The sequence below is a fragment of the Leopardus geoffroyi genome, chromosome D1 (assembly GCF_018350155.1).
Source record: "Leopardus geoffroyi isolate Oge1 chromosome D1, O.geoffroyi_Oge1_pat1.0, whole genome shotgun sequence".
NCBI lineage: Eukaryota > Metazoa > Chordata > Mammalia > Carnivora > Felidae > Leopardus > Leopardus geoffroyi.
Window position 1 is genome coordinate 53,989,880 of NC_059329.1, and position 20,634 is coordinate 54,010,513.

At 41.4% G+C, this 20,634-nt stretch overlaps 1 protein-coding gene across 3 annotated transcripts in view; it reads left to right on the forward strand.

Annotated features, from left to right (window-relative positions):
- The window catches only part of GAB2 (GRB2 associated binding protein 2), a 189,801-nt gene that overhangs the window by 157,173 nt on the left and 11,994 nt on the right, over positions 1 to 20,634 (forward strand). Inside the window, exons 1-3 of one of the 3 annotated variants that reach the window (XM_045483857.1) lie at positions 1,545 to 1,716; positions 1,856 to 2,099; positions 20,569 to 20,580. In XM_045483857.1, coding sequence (XP_045339813.1) covers positions 1,560 to 1,716; positions 1,856 to 2,099; positions 20,569 to 20,580 — 413 coding nt within the window. In that variant the 5' untranslated portion in view covers positions 1,545 to 1,559. Of the gene's footprint in view, positions 1 to 1,544; positions 1,717 to 1,855; positions 2,100 to 20,568; positions 20,581 to 20,634 lie in introns of those variants that run through there. The other 2 variants (XM_045483855.1, XM_045483856.1) reach the window with 2 other exon arrangements.

Consider the following 20,634-nt stretch of genomic DNA (forward strand, 5'->3'; position numbering starts at 1 on the left):
AGGCTCTGGGGTGAAACCCTGAAAAATGCATCCACTGAAAGGGTGGCAGAGGTAGAGGAGTCCAAAAAGACCACAGGGGAAGGTAGAAACGCACCAGAGGCTTCCTCTTGGCACCTTCCCTATGTCTTCTCAGGCCGCGGCTTTGCCCATCCCTGGCTCCATGGCTACTCCATCCCCTAGCATAAACCCTCTCCCCTCTGCCATTAGAGAGTTCATCTTGCAAATCTAATGGAGTAATGAAGCCATTGATTCTGTTAACAAACATCCAGTTCACTACAAGACCTGTAATGGGAATTCATTTTGGAGGTCAATACAGCTGTCGATGGAACAGTTTTTCCCCAGAGGCCCATGGCTTTTCTGTTGTACACAGGCAGAAGTTGTTCTGCCTCACATTAGTAAAGACTGGGGACTAATTAATGCGATAGAGCACTAACAAGCTGGTGATCCTGCCTAGGGCCATGAGAAGTGTACTAAAATAGGTCAGATGATGGGGAGTAGAAACAGAAGTATGTCCCCTCTGAAAAGATTTGACTAGCCCTAGCAAGCCCCCATCACCACCCCTGAAATGTCTCCCCGACTAGCTATCACATCACCAGCAATTACATCTTTAAAACTTTATTTCTTTTGAACAAGAAGTTTCACCATGGAATTATTGTGTGCTCCATGACCTTTTTTCTCCTTCCACAGACTAAGAAATGTCTATGCACCTGGCCTTTATTAGGTGAATCCTGGGACTGTAGACATAACAGCATCAGGCACTGTTCATAGAAACAAGGCCAGGCAGGGAGGCAGAGTGACAGTGGACATAATGAAGCACAGGCCAAGTGCTATTGGCAGCCAGAAAAAGGACTGAGTCCGGGAAGGTTTCAGAGAGAATATGATATCCATGTAGGGTCTTCAAGTCTGCATGTGAGTGCCAGTGGAGTAGAAGTGAAATCCAGGCGGAAGGAACAGCATAAGCCATGAGAAAGAGTTGTAAAAGGGGCTGGTGTGTCTGGGGACTGATGAAGCTTCCGAATGCCTCGGGTACAGGAGGAGAGAAGCAGGAAGTAGGTCAGACTGTGAAAGGCCTTATGTGTTACGCTCAGGAACTTGGACTAGGCTTGGAGAACCAGCCAAATGAGTAATGCCCTTGGCTGGGAGGGTAGTACTCTCAGCTATGATCTATCTTTAACACCTTGCTGCTTTTCTAGCACAACAGAGGGGAGTTTAAGATGAGAATTAAGAGAAAAAAGACCAGTTGACACAGAGTGGTGGGCACAAGAGTTGGGGAACGGGGAACATCGTTGTCCTCAGAGGACTTGGAAGGGCAGGCAGGAGGAGCTGGGACCAGTCTTCCATGGGACGGTCTGCTGCAAGTACATTTCTGCTTTTATCATTTACACAATAAGGTATAGTCCAGGGTCTGAATCAATGAGTCTTCAGGAAGCAAAGCTCATTTAACAAAGCCAGCCTTAGCTTTGACAGAGGTGATGACAGCAGGAGCCTCCAAAGAGGAGGAGGGCAGTGGCACTTACTGCCTTCCCTCTGGAGAAGGGCCAGAGTCACAGTCCTGAGCCATGGGCAGCCACACCTCCTGGGAGCAGGGCCATCACCATCAGGGTTGTGACAGGGAGCGGACTCCAGACGACTCCAGGAGCAATGCCGAGGGACAGGGCATCTCCGTTTCCACCAGGAGGCCACAGTCTTTCACTCAGGCAGACGGAGAAGGAGCAGGTGTGTGAGGGGGAGAGAAGGCTGCTGCTGGATCATTGCCTCTGCTCTTAATATCTCTTCTTCCTCTGACATCCCACTTTGGGATAAGGCCACTTTTCTTCCCCTTTTCAGTCACAGAGCTCCTTCTCTTGTTTCACAGACTCCCTGAGAAACATGTCCTCTGCCAGTCACGGCCCCCGCTCTTCTCCAGCTGAGCTCAGCAGCTCCAGTCAGCACCTTCTTCGAGAACGCAAGTCCTCAGCCCCATCGCACTCCAGCCAGCCAACCTTGTTCACCTTTGAACCCCCTGTGTCCAACCACATGCAGCCCACCTTGTCCACCAGTGCGCCTCAGGAGTATCTCTACTTGCACCAGTGCATAAGCCGGAGAGCGGAAAATGCAAGGTAGGAGACTGCTGTAAGCAGCGGTGGGGCAAGCACCCACTCACAGGACCTAGTCACTTTCCGTCCTACAGTTTTTAATTTTAAAGACAGGGGAGTGAAATGTTTTCTCTTCTCAGGTGAACAGATGTATTTATTAACAGAGCATCCTTCTTTTGCTTAGGTAACCTTCACATTTTATTGCTATACAGTGATAATTGGGTTCCTCCAGAACCCATGATCAGAAACGATGCTATAATAATGTTTTGTTTAATTTGGAGGAAAAAAAGGCACTAGGGGCTAGAGTTTCAGAATTAGGAAAAAAATCAATTTATTTGCTGGCATTAAGAATATATCTATAAACCAATGCTTTCAACAATAGCCAAATTATGAAAAGAGCCTAAATGTCCATCAACAGATGAATGGATAAAGAAGATGTGGTTTATATATACAACGGAGTACTACTTGGCAATAAGAAAGAATGAAATCCTGACATTTGCAGCAACATGGATGTAACTGGAGGGTATTTTCCTAAGTGAAAGGAGTCAGTCAGAGAAAGATAGATATCAGTAAACATATGTTTACTCATATGTAGATCTTGAGAAACTTAACAGAAGACCGTGGGGGAAGGGAAGGGGAAAAAATAGTTACAAACAGAGAGGGAGGGAGGCAAACTGTAAGAGACTCTTAAATACAGAGAACAAACTGAGAGTTGTTGGGTGGGGGGACAGGGGAGAGGGGAAAATGGGTGACGGGCATTGAGGAGGGCACTTGTTGGGATGAGCACTGGGTTTTGTACGTAAGCAGCAAATCACGGGAATCTACCCCCAAAACCAAGAGCACACTGTACACACTGTATGTTACCCAACTTGACAATAAGTTATATTTAAAAAAAAAGAATATAGCTATAAAATCTCACACTACTCAACAGATCCATATCTCACTTTTGCTCTAGAGCTGCACTGTTCTGCATGGTAGTCACTATCCATACGTGGTGATTTAAATGTGAATGGATTCAAATGAAATAAAATTTAAAATTAAGTTCTCAGTTGCACTAGCCACATTTCAAGTGCTCAGTGCCACATGTGGCTAATGGCTGCTGTACTGGACAGCACAGATAAGGAAGCATCTCATCATCACAGGAAGTTCTAGAGCAAGGACTTCCTGCTCGAGAATAATGGTCTTTGTATTTCTGGCACCAATCTCTCTCACAGGTGCGGAGCCTGTAGATATTTTTATTACCTTTTATTCCCATTGCTAGGGTAAGCAAAAGCACAGAAATGATGGACTTTGCCAGAGCTTGTTCCCAGTTACTACCATGGCCAGCAGGCTACAAATCACATTTCTTAATTAATTTAGAAATACCTAATTTGTGTTAATAAAAATTAAGGCAATTAGAGAACTATGTATCACGCCATGGAACATTTTCATGTATAATCTCACGTGACCCAATCAAAGGCACTGAGAGGTAGCCAGTCTAGCTCCCTTCTCCCCGCCTCATAGATGAAGAAAATGAGGTTCACAACTAAGAAGTGACAGAGGTAGGGCTAGAAACCAGGTCTGCTTGTTTCTGGTCCTAGACTCTACACTGCACGATTCTGCTTCTGGGTCTCTGAGTCATTTACCATCACACAACAGAGGCTCCCTGCACTCGGTCTTAAGGTTGTCTCAAATGCCCATTTTCATTTGTTTCAGGATTCATTCATTTGTGACCTTTTAGTAGTTCAAACACAATCAACTTAGACATAAGGAGCTGAGTTCTTAAAAAAAAAAAAAAAAAAGGACGAATTAGCCAAGATCATTGAACTAGTTAGCGGCAGTGCTGTAAATAGCACTGATTCTCCTGAATCACACACCCGAGACAGGCAGTGGGGTGTGACCAGAAGCAGATCACAGGCTTTGGAGTCCATCAGATATGGGTCCAAATTCAGGTTCTGCTACTTTCCTTGTGATCTAATTCTTTAACCTCCTGAGCTTCCATTTCCTTATCTGCAGGATGGAAGTAATTAATTCTGAGGTTTACTGATGAGCATAAAATGACAGAACACATACACCCTAAGTAGTGCATCCTCAGTACATATTAACGTTTCTTCTCCTTGTGCTGCATCCCCCTCTCCTGCACGTGTGATTGCCTGAGATTAGAGAGGGGGAGGTCTTCAAATCATAGTTCTATCGGAAGACAGTGTACTTTCTCTTAATGCCTCTCAAAGTGCATATGAAATACCTGGGGATCTGGTTGAAATGCTGATTCAGTGGGCCTGGAGGGGGTCCTGAGATCCTGCCTTTCTGCTAAACACCAGATGATGCCAGTGCAGCATGTCTGTAGATCACACTTCAAGTAGAAGGCTTTATCTAATATTGACAACTGCCACCACCCCCACTCCGATGGTGCTGCTAAAGCAACAGATATAGAAATGTCTCTGCTTGAATTAGCAGTTGTGGCCCACTCTCTGTACCTCCTCCTCCTCTGTAAAACCTCTGTTAATTTTCCTAGATGAAATTTATTTCTTCCCTGCATTCCCACAGCAATTTTTTATTCTCTCTCACACAGCATTTGGAACTCTCTGCTTCATATTATGGATATTTATATTAATATATTTCTGCATTTTGTGAAGACAAGACCAAAGGCATATAGTAGGTGCATAAAAAATATCAAAACAAATTTCTTATAGAGAGTCAACATAATAGGGGAGACCAGACTTGTCTGGCAGCAGCTGGGGAGGCAGCTTTACTGCGGGCTTTTCTCTGTGTCACTGCTTTCACTTGTGTGGGTGTGGGAGCAAGAGAGTGATGAGCAGGATCTTGGAGACTTTGGGAAAAAATAAGTTCAAACAATGTTTGCAGAATTCCCAAGTGATGGAGGGTGGGAAGGAAGCTTTCTTCGGTCCAGAAACACCATATAGTTTCTGGAAGTGTTGGAGTAGTTTGCATGATACTAAACATACTGTGGGGCACCTGGGTGGCTCAGTCGGTTAAGCATCCGACTTTGGCTCAGGTCATGATCTCACACTCTGTGAGTTCGAGCCCTGCATCGGGCTCTGTGCTGACGGCTCAGAGCCTGGAGCCTGTTTCGGATTCTGTGTCTCCCTCTCTCTGACCCTCCCCCATTCACTCTCTGTCTTTCTTTGTCTCAAAAATAAATAAACATTAAAAAAAATTTAAGCATACTGTAACAATTATAAACTCCAAACACAATATGAAAAAGCAACTGTTCAAGCACTGAAGAGCAATCAAAAAGCAGGCAGAAACTGAGAGATTTGACTCTTCCCAGGAGCTAGCAGCATACAAAGACATTAAAATATGTGTGTTAATTGCTATAATATGTGGGGGTAGGGGAGGAGGGACTGGATCCTGAGTGAAGAGATGGTGAGATTCAGGAGAGAGCTAGAAACTCTGGAAAATAACTGAGAGGTTCCAGTTCCTGTGTGGTGGCAGAAACACTCCCTCCCACTGGTCACAACTGAACACTGTGGACAAAATACAATTACCCTGTCATTGTTTTGAGTCTAGAAAAATAAAATGAGGCAAATTATAAAGGGGAGAAAAATTTGGAGCTGCAGCTACACAGAGACGAATTTCTGTATCTCATGGAATTTCCCTGAAGGCGGGCCTGCTCGCCCAGCAGCACAGCGGAGCGCACAGCTGAAACTGTATTGGAAACCCCATATTTCTTGGTAGAGGAACCAGAAAAAGAGCCCTTTGGGGGCTGGAAAGGAGTAGAGTACCCAGAGTGAAGACAGTTGGAGAAGAGATTTCCTAATTCTGGGTGTGAAACCGCACAAGTCTCAGGCTCACTGTGAGCTGCATGGATGTTGGACAGACCACACCAGCACAGCAGAGGTTTTGAGAACTACACTGAGATTTGCACTCTGACACACAGAAGGAGACACAGAACTTGGCAGCCTGAATCTAACCACGTAGGTTGCCTGCAAAACAAAAACCTCCACGTTCTCCAGAGGATTATAACAGAACCCAGAGTCCACACAGCATAATATCACAACATTAAGTATATAATCCAAAATTTCTCAGCATACAGAGAACCGGCAATGTGTAACTGGTTCTCAAGGGAAAGCACTGATGCCAACTCCAACATAACCCAGATGTTGGAATTATCAGACACAAATTTAAAAGCCTGTATTATAATGCTATTCCATGTGATGAAGGAAAATGCATTTGAAATTAAGGGAAAGAAAAAAAACTATGAACCCCCACGTTTATATCCTGCAAAATTGTTCTTTAGGAATAAAAACAAAATCAAGAGATTCTCAGAGGAAAGAAAAATAAGAGCATTTCCAAGAGATCAGATTTAAAGAAGTAATAAGGAAGTTCTTCAGGCTGAAGCAAAATAGTACCAAAAGGAAACTAAATCTTCAGGAATGAAGGAAGGGCAGCAGAAATAGGAGTTATCTGCATAATTTTCCCCCTAAATTCCTTAAAATATGTGAGTGTTGAAGGCAAGTATTAAACATTGTCTAGTGAGGTTTTCACCTGGTTTTCACTCTTCAGCCAAAAGTGCTTCCTTTGCCATTTCTTACCATATAAGTCCCCTTTTGACATGTTCTCCCAGTTTTCATTTATCTGGAAAGATCTGTATTTTACCTTCATTTCTGAGATATTTTTGCTGGATATAACATTCTGGAATGATAGTGTTATTTTCTTTTGGCATTTTAAAGTATGTCATTCTATAGTCTTCTGCCATTCATTGTTTCTGATGAGAGGTCAGATGTTATTTTTATTCGTAGAATCCTATGTGCTATGTATCTTTCTTCCTCTGAATGTTTTTTTTTCTCCTTTTTAAAAAAAATTGTGAAATACACATAACATAAAATTTACCATCTCAGCTATTTTTAAGTGTACAGTTCAGTAATGTAGAGTACTTTCTTCCACACTGTTATACAGCCAATCTCCAGAACTCTTTTCATCTTGCAAAACTGAAACTCTCCACCCACTAAAAATTCCCCATTTCCCCTTTCCCCTACTCCCTGACAATCTTCTTTCTACTGTCTGTATGAAGCTGAATTCTCTAGGTAACTCATGTAAATGGAATCATATAGTATTTGTCTTTTTGTAAGTGGTTTTTTTCACTTAGAATAATGTCTTCAAATTTCATCCATTTTATAGCATATGTCAGAATTACCATCCTTTTTATGGCTGAATAATACTTCATTGCCTGTATATGCCACATTTTGTTTATTTCCCCCTAAATAGACACCTTGATTGCTTCCACCATTTGACTATTTTGGATAATGGGGCTCTGTACATGGGTGTACAAATACTCTTCAAAGACTCAGCTTTCAATTATTTTGGGGTACACCCAGACACAGAATTGCTGGGTCCTCTGGTGATTATATTTTCTATCTTTTGAGAAACTGCCATACTGTTTTTCATAGTGGCTGCACCATTTTACAACAGTACATAAGGGTAACGGTTTCTCCATATCCTTGCCAGTATTTGTTATTTTCTGGGTTTTTTGATAGTAGCCATCCTAATGTCTATGAGGTGGTATTTCACTGTGTTTTTATTTGCACTTCCCTTCCATAATGATTAGTGATGTTCAGCATCTTTTCATGTCTTGGTGGCTATTTGAATATCTTTGGAGAAATGTCTTTGTAGGCCTCTGTCCATTTTGTTTTTAATCTGGTTGGTTTGTTGTTGTTATTGGGTTGTAGAAGTTCTTTGTATATTCTCAATATTAACCCCTTACCAAATATATGATTTACAGATATTTCCCCCATTCTGTAGATTACCTTTCACTCTGTTGATTGTGTCCTTTGATGCCAAGAAGTTTTATACTTTGATGTAGTCCAATGTATCTATTTTTACTTTTGTTGCCTGTGCTTTTTGGTGTCTATATAAAAAAATCATTGCCAAATCCAGTGTCAGGAAGCTTTTCCTCTTACATTTTCTTCTCAGAGTTTATAGATTTAGGTCTTATGTTTAGGTCTTTGATCATTTTTTTGTTAATTTTTTACATATGATCTAAGGTAAAGATCCAACTTCATTTCTTTGCATACAGACATCCAATTTTCCAAGCACCATTAGGTGAAAAGACTTCACTGGATTATTTGTTTTTCGGGTGTGGAGTTTGGTGAGTTCTTTATAGATTTCGGATACTATCCCTTTATCTGATATGTCATTTGCAAATATCTTTTCCCATTCCATTGGTTGCCTTTGTTGATTGTTTCCTTTGCAGTGCAGAAGCTTTTTATCCTCATGAGGTCCCAATAGTTCATTTTTGCTTTTAATTCCCTTGCCTTTGGAGATGTGTCAAGTGAGAAATTGCTGCAGCTGAGGTCAGAGAGGTTTTTTCCAGCTTTGTCCTCTAGGGTTTTGATGGTTTCCTGTCTCACATTCAGGTCCTTTATCCGTTTTGAGTTTATTTTTGTGAATGGTGTAAGAAAGTGGTCTAGTTTCATTCTTCTGCATGTTGCTGTCCAGTTCTCCCACCACTATGTGTTAGAGATTGTCTTTTTTCCATTGGATGTTCTTTCCTGCTTTGTCAAAGATTAGTTGCCCATACATTTGTGGGTCCTATTCTGGAGTCTCTATTCTATTCCCTTGGTTGACGTGTCTGTTTTTGTACCAATACCACGCTGTCTTCATGATTACAGCTTTGTAGTAGAGACTAAAGTCTGGGATTGTGATGCCTGCTGCTTTGGTCTTCTTCTTCAAAATTACTTTGGCTATTTGGGGTCTTTTGTGGTTCCATACAAATTTTAGGATTGCTTGTTCTAGCTTCGAGAAGAATGCTGGTGCAATTTTGAATGGGATTGCATTGAATGTGTATATTGCTTTGGGTAGTATTGACATTTTGACAATATTTATTCTTCCAATCCATGAGCATGGAATGTTTTTCCATTTCTTTGTATCTTCTTCAATTTCCTTCATAAGCTTGCTATAGTTTTCAGCATACAGATCTTTTATATCTTTGGTTATATTTATCCCTAGGTATTTTATGCTTCTTGGTGCAATTGTGAATGGGATCAGTTTCTTTATTTGTCTTTCTGTTGCTTCATTATTAGTGTATAAGGACGTAACTGATTTCTGTACACTGATTTTGTATCCTGCGACTTTGATGAATTTATGTATCAGTTCGAGCAGACTTTTGGTGGAGTCCATTGGGTTTTCCATGTATAATATCATGTCATCTGCTAAAAGTGAAAGCCAGACTTCATCTTTGCCAATTTTGATGCCTTTGATTTCCTTTTGTTGTCTGATGGCTGATGCTAGCACTTCCAGCACTATGTTAAACAACAGCGGTGAGAGTGGATATCCCTGTCGTGTTCGTGATCTCAGGGGGAAAGGTCTCAGTTTTTCGCCCACTGAGGATGATTATTAGCTGTGGGCTTTTCATAAATGGCTTTCTCCGCACCCCAAAAATAAATAATCCAGTGAAGAAACGGGCAGAGAACATGAATAGACACTTCTCTAAAGAAGACATCCAGATGGCCAGCAGGCACATGAAAAGATGCTCAATGTCACTCCTCATAAGGGAAATACAAGTCAAAACCACACTGAGATATCACCTCATGCCAGTCAGAGTGGCTAAAATGAATAAATCAGAAGACTATAGATGCTGGAGAGGATGTGGAGAAACGGAAACCCTCTTGCACTGTTGGTGGGAATGCAAACTGGTGCAGCCACTCTGGAAAACAGTGTGGAGGTTCCTCAAAAAATTAAAAATAGACCTACCCTATGACCCAGCAATAGCACTGCTAGGAATTTACCCAAGGGATACAGGAGTGCTGATGCATAGGGCACTTGTACCCCATGTTTATAGCAGCACTTTCAACAATAGCCAAATTATGGAAAGAGCCTAACTGTCCATCAACTGATGAATGGATAAAGAAATTGTGGTTTATATACAGAATGGAATACTACTTGGCAATGAGAAAGAATGAAATATGGCCTTTTGTAGCAACGTGGATGGAACTGGAGAGTGTGATGCTAATTGAAATAAGTCATACAGAGAAAGACAGATACCATATGTTTTCACTCTTATGTGGATCCTGAGAAACTTAACGGAAGACCATGGGGGAGGGGAAAGAAAAAAACAAAAAAGTTAGGGAGAGAGCCAAAGCATAAGAGACTCTTAAAAACTGAGAACAAACTGAGGGTTGATGGGGGGGGCGGTGGGAGAGAGGGGAAAGTGGGTGATGGGCATTGAGGAGGGCACCTGTTGGGATGAGCACTGGGTGTTGTATGGAAACCAATTTGACAATAAATTTCATATTTAAAAAAACTTATTGAATAACTATGTCATACACCTGAAGAAAAAAAAAAAAGAAAAGACTGGCCATTCCCCCATTGAATGGTCTGAGCATCTATGCTGAAAAATCATTAAATCATATACATGAGGGTTGTATTCTATTCCATTGGTCTAGACATCTATCTTTATGCCAGTACCACACTTTTAATTATTGTAGCTTTATAATAATATGTTTTGAAATCAGGAAGTGTGAGACCTTCCACTTTATTCACCTTTCACTTTGTTTGGAAGATTGTTTTGGCTATTTGGGCTTCTGACAGTTTTATGACTTTTTTCTTTGGCTTTCAGCAGTTTGACTACAATATTCCTAGGTGCGTTTTTCTTTGTTTAGGCTTCATTTACTTTCTGATTCTATTTGTTTCTATTTTTGATCCAGCGCAACAAAATTACCAATATTTCTTCAAGTTTTTTTTTTTTTTGTGCCCCATTCCATTTCTGCTTTCCTTCTATTCTTCATAGGTTAGACCACTTGATACTGACCCAAATATCACTGATACTACTCATTTTCAATAATTTTTGGAGGGTAATTGAAGTACAGTCACTGTCAATATGTATTAAGTTTCCTCATGCCCCTTTATAATCCATCCTTCCCTCTGTCTCATTCCTCAGGAACTACCAACAATATTTCTATCACTACATTAGTTTTCATTTTCTAGAAGATTACTTGAGTGGAATCATTATAGTATTTACTTTTTTTCCTGGCTTCTTTCAATCAGTGTAATACTTTTGAGATTTATCCATGTTGTTACATGGATCTTTAGTTGTTCCTTTTTATTGCTAAGTAGTAATTCAGTGTACCTTTATTTTTTTTAATATATGAAATTTATTGTCAAATTGGTTTCTTTTTTTTTTTTTTTAACGTTTATTTATTTTTGAGATAGAGACACAGCATGAACGGGGGAGGGGCAGAGAGAGAGGGAGACACAGAATTGGAAGCAAGCTCCAGGCTCTGAGCCATCAGCCCAGAGCCTGACGCGGGGCTCGAACTCGCGGACCGTTAGATCGTGACCTGAGCTGAAGTCGGGCGCTTAACCGACTGAGCCACCCAGGCGCCCCTGTCAAATTGGTTTCCACACAACACCCAGTGCTCATCCCAAAAGATGCCCTCTTCAATGCCCATCACCTACCCTCCTCTCCCTCCCACCCCCCATCAACCCTCAGTTTGTTCTCAGTTTTTAAGAGTCTCTTATGCTTTGGCTCTCTCCCACTCTAACCTCTTTTTTTTTTTCCTTCCCCTCCCCCATGGGTTTCTTTTAAGCTTCTCAGGATCCACATAAGAGTGAAAACATATGGTATCTGTCTTTCTCTGTATGACTTATTTCTTTTTTTTTTTTTCAACGTTTATTTATTTTTGGGACAGAGAGAGACAGAGCATGAACGGGGGAGGGGCAGAGAGAGAGGGAGACACAGAATCGGAAACAGGCTCCAGGCTCTGAGCCATCAGCCCAGAGCCTGACGCGGGGCTCGAACTCACGGACCGCGAGATCGTGACCTGGCTGAAGTCGGACGCTTAACCGACTGCGCCACCCAGGCGCCCCAAGTATGACTTATTTCAATTAGCATCACACTCCAGTTCCATCCATGTTGCTACAAAAGGCCATATTTCATTCTTTCTCATTGCCAAGTAGTATTCCATTCTGTATATAAACCACAATTTCTTTATCCATTCATCAGTTGATGGACATTTAGACTTTTTCCATAATTTGGCTATTGTTGAAAGTACTGCTATAAACATTGGGGTACAAGTGCCCCTATGCATCAGCACTCCTGTATCCCTTGGGTAAATTCCTAGCAGTGCTATTGCTGGGTCATAGGGTAGGTCTATTTTTAATTTTTTGAGGAACCTCCACACTGTTTTCCAGAGTGGCTGCACCAGTTTGCATTCCCACCAACAGTGCAAGAGGGTTTCCGTTTCTCCACATCCTCTCCAGCATCTATAGTCTCCTGATTTGTTCATTTTGGCCACTCTGACCGGCGTGAGGTGATAGATCTGAGTGTGGTTTTGATTTGTATTTCCCTGATGAGGAGTGACATTGAGCATCTTTTCATGTGCCTGTTGGCCATTTGGATGTGTTCTTTAGAGAAGTGTCTATTCATGTTTTCTGCCTGTTTCTTCACTGGATTATTTGTTTTTTGGGTGTGGAGTTTGGTGAGCCCTTTGTAGATTTTGGATACTAGCCCTTTGTCTGATATGTCATTTGCAAATATCTTTTCCCATTCCGTTGGTTGCCTTTTAGTTTTGTTGATTGTTTCCTTTGCTGTGCAGAAGCTTTTTATCTTCATGAGGTCCCAGTAGTTCATTTTTGCTTTTAATTCCCTGGCCTTTGGGGGTTTGTCAAGTAAGAAATTGCTGCGGCTGAGGTCAGAGAGGTCTTTTCCTGTTTTCTCCTCTAGGGTTTTGATGGTTTCCTGTCTCACATTCAGGTCCTGTATCCATTTTGAGTTTATTTTCGCAGTGTACCTTTATATCACAATTCATTTATCCATTCCTGTGTTGAGGGGCACTTGGATTGTTTCCAGTTTTAGCTTTACAAATTAAGGTGTGTTTGTACATACACAGCCACTAAAAAATCGCGGTGTACACATTTGCTTCATTTCTTTTGGGTACATACCTAGAAAGCCCGGCCCAGGTAGTTTTACTTGTGAATTCTATCAAATATTCAAGTGTAAAATAACACAAATATTACCCACATTCTTTCAGGAAACATAAGAGGTGGGGGTCTTTTGTAACTCATTTTTTTAACACCAAAATACCCTTTATGAACCTGACAAAGATTATGAGAATGAAAATTGGAAGTCTATATTCCTTGTGGATACAGATACATACACACACACACACACACACGCTAGGAATAATTTAAATATATTAGGGAATATATGTGTGTATATACATCATTAGGGTTAAGACATCATGATAAAGTGGGGCGCCTTGATGGCTCAGTCAGTTGAGCATCCCAGCTTCGGCTCAGGTCATGATCTTGTGGTTCATGAGTTCAAACCCTGCATCCATCTCTGTGCTGACAGCTCATCGCCTGGAGCCTGCTTCAGATTCTATGTCTCCCTCTCTGTCTGCCTCACCCCTGCATGCGTGCGCTCACATGCTCTCTCGCTCTCAAAAACAAATATTAAAAAAAAAAAAAAAGCCATCATGATAAAGTAGTGCTCATCCCAGGAATGCAAGGTTGGATTGATATTAAGAAACCAACCAGTGTAATTCATTACATCAGGAGAATAAGGAACAAAATAATATAATCATCAGCTTAGTAAACGCAGAGAAAGCATTTGACAGAACTCAATGCTTCTCCATAAAAAATTTTCTCAGGAAGCTATAAATAGAGAACTTCTTCAAATTAGTAATAGACTTCTGAGGATAACCAAAAGCTAATATCATACCTAACAGAGAAATCTTAAGCATACTCTCATAATACTGGAAACAAGGACAGAATGCCTGCTCTCACCACTTCTGTTCAACATTGTGCTAGAGAATCTAGCCAGTTCAATAAAGGGACAAACAGGATAAAAGGCACAAAGATGAGAAAGGAAAATGTATGGCACAAAAACAGACACTCAGATCAAGGGAACAGAATAGAGAACCCATAAATGGACACACAAATGGATGGCCAACTAATCTTTGACAAAGCAGGAAAGAATATCCAATGGAATAAACACAGTCTCTTCAGCAAGTGGTGGTGGGAAAACTGGACAGCGACATACAGAAGAATGAACCTGGACCACTTTCTTACATCATACATAAACTCAAAATGGATGAAAGACCTAAATGTAAGACAGGAAGTCATCAAAATGCTCGAGGAGAAAGCAGGAAAAAACCTCTTTGATCTTGGCTGCAGCAACTTCTTACTCAACACGTCTCCAGAGGCAAGGGAAACAAAAGCAAAAACGAACTATTGGGACCTCATCAAAATAAAAAGTTTCTGCACAGCAAAGGAAACAATCAGCAAAACTAAAAGGCAACCGACAGAATGGGAGAAGATATTTGCAAATGACATATCCGATGAAGGGTTAGTATCCAAAATCTATAAAGAACTTCTCAAACTCAACACCCACAATCCAAATAATCCAGTGAAGAAATGGGCAAAAGACATGAATACACACTTTTCCAAACAAGACATCCAGATAGATGGGTAACAGACACATGAAAAAATGGTCAACATCACTCAGTATCAGGGAAATACAAATCAAAACCACAATGAGATACCACCTCAGACCTCTCTGAATGGCTAACATTAACAACTCAGGCAACAACAGATGTTGGCAAGGATGTGGAGAAAGAGGATCTCTTTTGCACTGCTGGTGGGAATGCAAACTGGTGCAGCCACTCTGGAAAACAGTATGGAGGTTCCTCAAAAATTAAAAATAGAACTACCCTATGACCCAGCAATTAACACTACTAGGTATTTATCCAAGGGATACAGGGATGCTGTTTTGAAGCAGCACATGCACCCCAATGTTTATAGCAGCACTATCAACAATAGCCAAAGTATGGAAAGAGCCCAAGTGTCCATTGATGGATGAATGGATAAATAAGATGTGTGTGTATGTGTGTGTGTGTGTGTGTGTGTGTATGTATGTGTATGTGTGTGTGTGTGTGTGTGTGTGTGTATGTATATAATGGAATATTACTCGGCACTCAAAAAGAATGAATTCTTGCCATTTGCAACTATGTGGATGGACCTAGAGGGTATTATGCTAAGCGAAATTAGAGAAAGACAAATATCGTATGACTTCACTCATATGAGGACTTTAAGACACACAACAGATGAACACAAGGGAAAGGAAGCAAAAATAATATAAAAACAGGGAGGGGGACAAAACATAAAAGACTCTTAAATATGGAGAACAAACAGAGGGTTACTGGAGGAGTTGTGGGAGGGGGGATGGGCTAAATGGGTAAGGGACGTTAAGGAATCTACTCCTGAAATCATTGTTGAACTATATGCTAACAAACTTAGATGTAAATTTTTTTAAAAAATTAAAAATTTAAAAAAAAGGAAGATGTAACACTGTCTCTATAGGTGACTTGATTGTTTATATAAAAATTGTAAAGAATCTAAAAAAAAACTACTAGAATGAATAGTGAATTTAGCAGGGTCACAGGATAAAGGATTATTATATAAAAGCTAATTTTTACATACTAGCACTAGCAAAAACTGGAAAACGAACTTAAAAAAATTCTCTATAATGATGCCAAAAAACATGGACTACTTAGGAATAAAAAAGACACGCAGGACCCCTTCACTGAAATCATTGTCACACACTGTTGTGGGATGTTAGAGACCTAAATACAGAGAGTGATAGACTGTAGTTATGAATTGGAAGACCCAATATTATTAAAATGGCAAATCTTCCCAAATTGATCTATAATTCCACTGCAGTCCAAGTAAAAATCCCAGTAAGATTTTTCATAGAAATTGTTAAGCTAAGTTTAAAATTCATAATGAAAATACAAACAATTTAGAATAACCATGATTTTTAAAAGAACAGCAACAAAATTAGAGGACTTATACTCCCTAACGTCAAGACTTACATCAAACAAATGTTCATCAAGACGGTGTTGTATTGATGCAAAGATAAACACACAAAGCTCACTAGAACAGAATCGTGAAGCCTGTGTGCGCATGGGTGGCTGTGTTGACAAAAATGCCAATAGGGAAATGAAAAATCTTTTCTCTTTTACAGAAAAAATTATGTATTTATTCAGAGAGAGTGCATGCATGAGTGGAGGAGGGACAGAGAGAGAATCCCAAGCAGGCTCCACACCCCGTGCTGAGCCCAACACAGGACTTGATCTCACAACCGTGAGACCATGACCTGAGCTGAAATCAAAAGTCAAATGCTTAACTGACTGAGCCACACAGGTACCCCAGGAAAATGAAAGTCTCTTCAAACAGTGGTGCTGGAACAGCTGGATACCCTCATAGGAATTTTTTAAAAAATTATTGGTATCACACTACTCAAAAGTTAAATGTGTCAGAGACCTAAATGTAAAATCTGATACTGTGAAATTTCTGCATGAAAACATCTTTGTGATCTTGAGGCAAGCAGAGATTTTTATAATAGACTACAAAAGGTAAGAATCATAAAAGAAAATAAATTAATAAAGTAGTGTAATCACAATTAAAACTTTTGCTGTTCAGAAAACTCCATTAAAAAACAAAATGTCAATTCACAAAATATGAGAAAATATTCGAAACAAATATATCTGACACAGGATTTATTTCTAGAAAATATGAAGAACTATTACAACTTACGACAACCCATTTTTTTTTTAATGGGCAAAAGATTTGAATAGACACTTCACATAGAAAAAGATATAGAAATGGCAAATGGAAGGATGCTGGATCACCAGGGAAATGTGAATTAAAACCTCCGAGCAATTTTGCTTCATTTCCACTGGAATGGGTAAAATGAAAAAGACTGACAATACCAAGTATCGACAAGTATGTGGATGTACTATTTCTGACATTCACATTACATATTAGGAAGAAACAATGCTTTACAGTTTACAAACTACCGTCCCATTAGTTACCTCACTTGATCTCCAAAATAACCTCATAGGGTTACTTCTAAGCAGGGACTTGTAAGAGAGAACCAGCTCGTTCATCTCTGCCTAGCATAGATATAAATATGTCTGTTGAGATTATTATAGTGAAACAGTATTTACTGAGGCTAATAACCAGCCATCTATCTATTCCTTTTTTCATTTATGGGGGAACTCCACATGTTTTACAGTAAATTAAGCACCCTAAAAGATAAAACTATGAATTATTTATCAGGACTTTTACTTCAGCTTTACCCACTCGTCTTCCTTCAAGTACTGGATATGCATTCTGGCCAGAATGACTTCGTTCCTAAAATCTAGCTCTTGCACTGAACAAAAATAACTAACTCCTCAAAAGTAGTAACTATTGCCAAGGAAGGAGTTTTAAACAGACACCATCAAGAAAAGCAGAGTCCTTTCAGACTTTGAAGACCAATTAGTGTCCCTGGATTTATTTTTGCCCTCCAGCCTTTTAAAGGCCTCATTTCAGATTCTAGACCTTTGCTGTCTTCCTATTTCAAGCAGTCTGTTCAACCTGTAGCGGGAGATACATTGCGGTGAGTCACATGCCTTAGAAAGCTGTAACTCAAGGGTGGGGGGAAGAGAAATTTCAAGTGATGAGATTCTAGAATGAAAGCGTTACTGACCCTACAGCAATATTCTGCAGAAATATGGTAGATTAAAAATAAAATCAGAGGGGCGCCTGGGTGGCTCAGTGGGTTGAGCATCTGACTCTTGATTTCGGCTCAGATCACAATTCCCAGGGTTGTGGGATCGAGCCCTGTGTCAGGCTCTGCATTGAGTGGGTAGCCTGCTTCTTGAGATTCTCTCTCTCTTCCTCTGCCCCTCTCTCCCATTCGTGTGCTCTAAAATAAAAAGGAAAAAAAAAAAAAAAAGAAGTGAAATTAGAAACGTCACTGACCAAAGACCTTACCTTTGGTTAATCATTTCTAAGACTTCTCTGACTCATTCACCTGAGGGTGGCTTTGACTGACTAAAGGCAGAGAACATACAACTTTTAGTTTCATTTAGTTTTATATATATAAGTTTGCTCTGTAACCACAATGAGAAGGCGGGCTCAAACCTGCAGCCAGAAGGGTTTGAGATACAAAGATCACCTCACTTCTTGGAGATTGTGAAACAGTGTTTTCAGAGTTTTCTTCCCTCATTGGAAGGATCCACACGTCCCGCGTGGGACGGGTAAATGCAGAAGGATGGTCCACATGACCTCTTAAGATTGCCAGTGACAGTTACAGAACTAAATGGTGGTTATTTTGCTTACAAGCATTTGTGTATTACCTTTCCTTAAATGGGAACATACCCATTAAAAATCAAACTGGGCTCTTCATTGTTAAGGTACTTGGAGTCTAGAAGGGTGAAATCATGGTGTTGTGCCGTACATAAAATTATATGGAGAAATGCCAAAGAACTATTGCAAAATAAAGTGCTGAGGAAAACTAGGAAACCGTTGATAAAAGATAAGGGGGAGGTTTGGGGTAGGTATTAAGACCAGAGCACGAGTAAGAAGTGACGTGATGATAGCGACACCCACCAACAGCCGCAGGAACGGGAGTGAGAGGCACTGAGCGCGGGCTTGAGGGAGTATGTTTTCTCAAACTTGTCTCTGCTCCCCTACGCATCCATCACCTCCCTGCACAACTCGGCCATTTACTGTTTCTCTTGTGTGATGTGTGAGGGTCATAGTTGTCTGTCAGAACTGTGAGGATGTTCCTTTTATGAGGCCTCCATCGGCCCACAGCCCTGCAAGAGAAGCCCTGCAAGAGAAGCCCTGCAAGAGAAGCCTCTCTCAAAACCCACTGCTTCCAGGTGCTCGTCCCAGGAAAGCAGCTCAGGACCCCACAGTGACATAGGCCTTGGGGAAGGTTGACACGAGCCTAGTAAAGGACGAGTGCTCAGAAGTGCCCTCCTGCTCTGTGCAGGGGACAGAGGGGACAGGCTGTGGCATCACTCTGAGCAGAGTACCCAGGCCGGTGCAGACCCAGTTCTGCTGTCCTAGCATGCAGCTTCCGGCAATTTTGTTCCCCTTATGTAACTCCTTTCACTTGACTCTTGAAGTAATGACGGCCCCCTCCCCACGCATTGGCATGATCCGCCACATGTCAGGCACTGTGCCAGGGCGCAGGGGCAGGTGGAAGCGGTGAGACCCGGCCTCGAACGGCTTTCACAGGAGGCGAGTGAGTGCTCTGGTAGAAGTACAGTGTGTGCTGGGAGCAAAGGGGAAGGAGTAATTAAAGTGACGAGGAGAATTAGAAGGCCTGTCACACCTTTGTGGAGCAAAAGCACTTTTTTTTTTTTTTTTTTTTGTACTTTGTGTAAAATTCTAATGCATCAAGGAAGCTTTCCAGAGAAAGGTAAATAATGCAAGCACAGGGCTGGAGCATAGACCACATGGGACACGTTTAAGGACAAGTGAGGAGCTTAGTAACTGAAGAGGAGGAGGATGGGACAGCAGGACGTTGAGACATAATCTAGTGGGTTCTGAAGGGGAAGGTTTTCAGTCTGCTGATCCAGAGCGTGGCCAAGGTCAGGAGATGGGCCGGCAGCACTAACACTTTTGTTTATTCATTCGTTTACTTATATGTTCATTGACTTGTCCATTCAGCAAGCATTTATTCATCATTCCCCCTGTGACAGCGCTAATCCAGGGGCCGAGGAAGGAAGAATATTAAGACACAGTTTCTTTCCTGGAGGAAATATCTCCGTCTGGTGGAGAGGACAAGTACAGTGGTAACTGACCCAGATAATAATTGCTACCTGCTCCAAGAACAGAGTTGAGCAAGTGATTGATTATGTTTGGAGGTAGAGGATGGTCAGAAACAGCTTTAAAAAGTGTGTCATTTGGGCTGAGTTTAAGGGATAAATGGAGCTTGCCAGATTACAGCAGGAAGCCTTTCAGACCGCACGAACAACACAACAAGCCCAGAAGCTTGGCTGCGTGGGGCACACTAGGAACAAGGGGAGTTAGCTGAGTGGTTCCAGATTTGGAGGGGAAACAGGGAGGAGAGACTAGAGACGTAAATTAGATCTGGAATACGGCTTAGTCCTGAAGGCAGTGGGACAGTGTTGAAAATGTGTAAGCTGGGACATCAGGAAAGTAAATGTCTGTAGGACGTAGGGAGGATCAGAGAGGTCCCGGCAGACTGTAGGGAGATAGATGTGTTACTAGCCCTTTCATTTATGCAGAAGAAAAGCCAGGAGGACTGGAACTGTGGTGGATTCGGTAGGCCCTGATAGGGTTATCGAGTGAGAAATCATAATGTGGGTAACTCCCGGGTTCCTGGCTTGAGTGAGTGGTGCATTCCTAAGACTGTTCAGACAGGAAGAAGATGATGAGTTCATTCTTGAATAAGGTGAAGGTTGGAATAAAATTATGTGAAACATTGAACAATGTTTTAGGGTTACTGCAGGATATGTGTGATGTGCTCCCCACCCCCCACCCCACCTTAAAATCCTCCAGGGTCTCCCCTGTTCCCAGCAGCCCCAGCCTGGGCCCTCCATGTCACTGCTCAGCCCTACCTCCTAACACTTGTTCCAGCCTGAGCAACTTGCAGTTCCTTTACCTTGCTAGGTTGTGTTCTACTTCTTTATGCATCTAACTAGAACACCTTTTTCCTTCTCTTGCTTTTTGCCTGGCCTATTTCGAGACTCACTCAAAGGTAAGATCTTTAAAGAAGCTTCCCCTGACATTCTCTACCACCACTGCCAGGGAG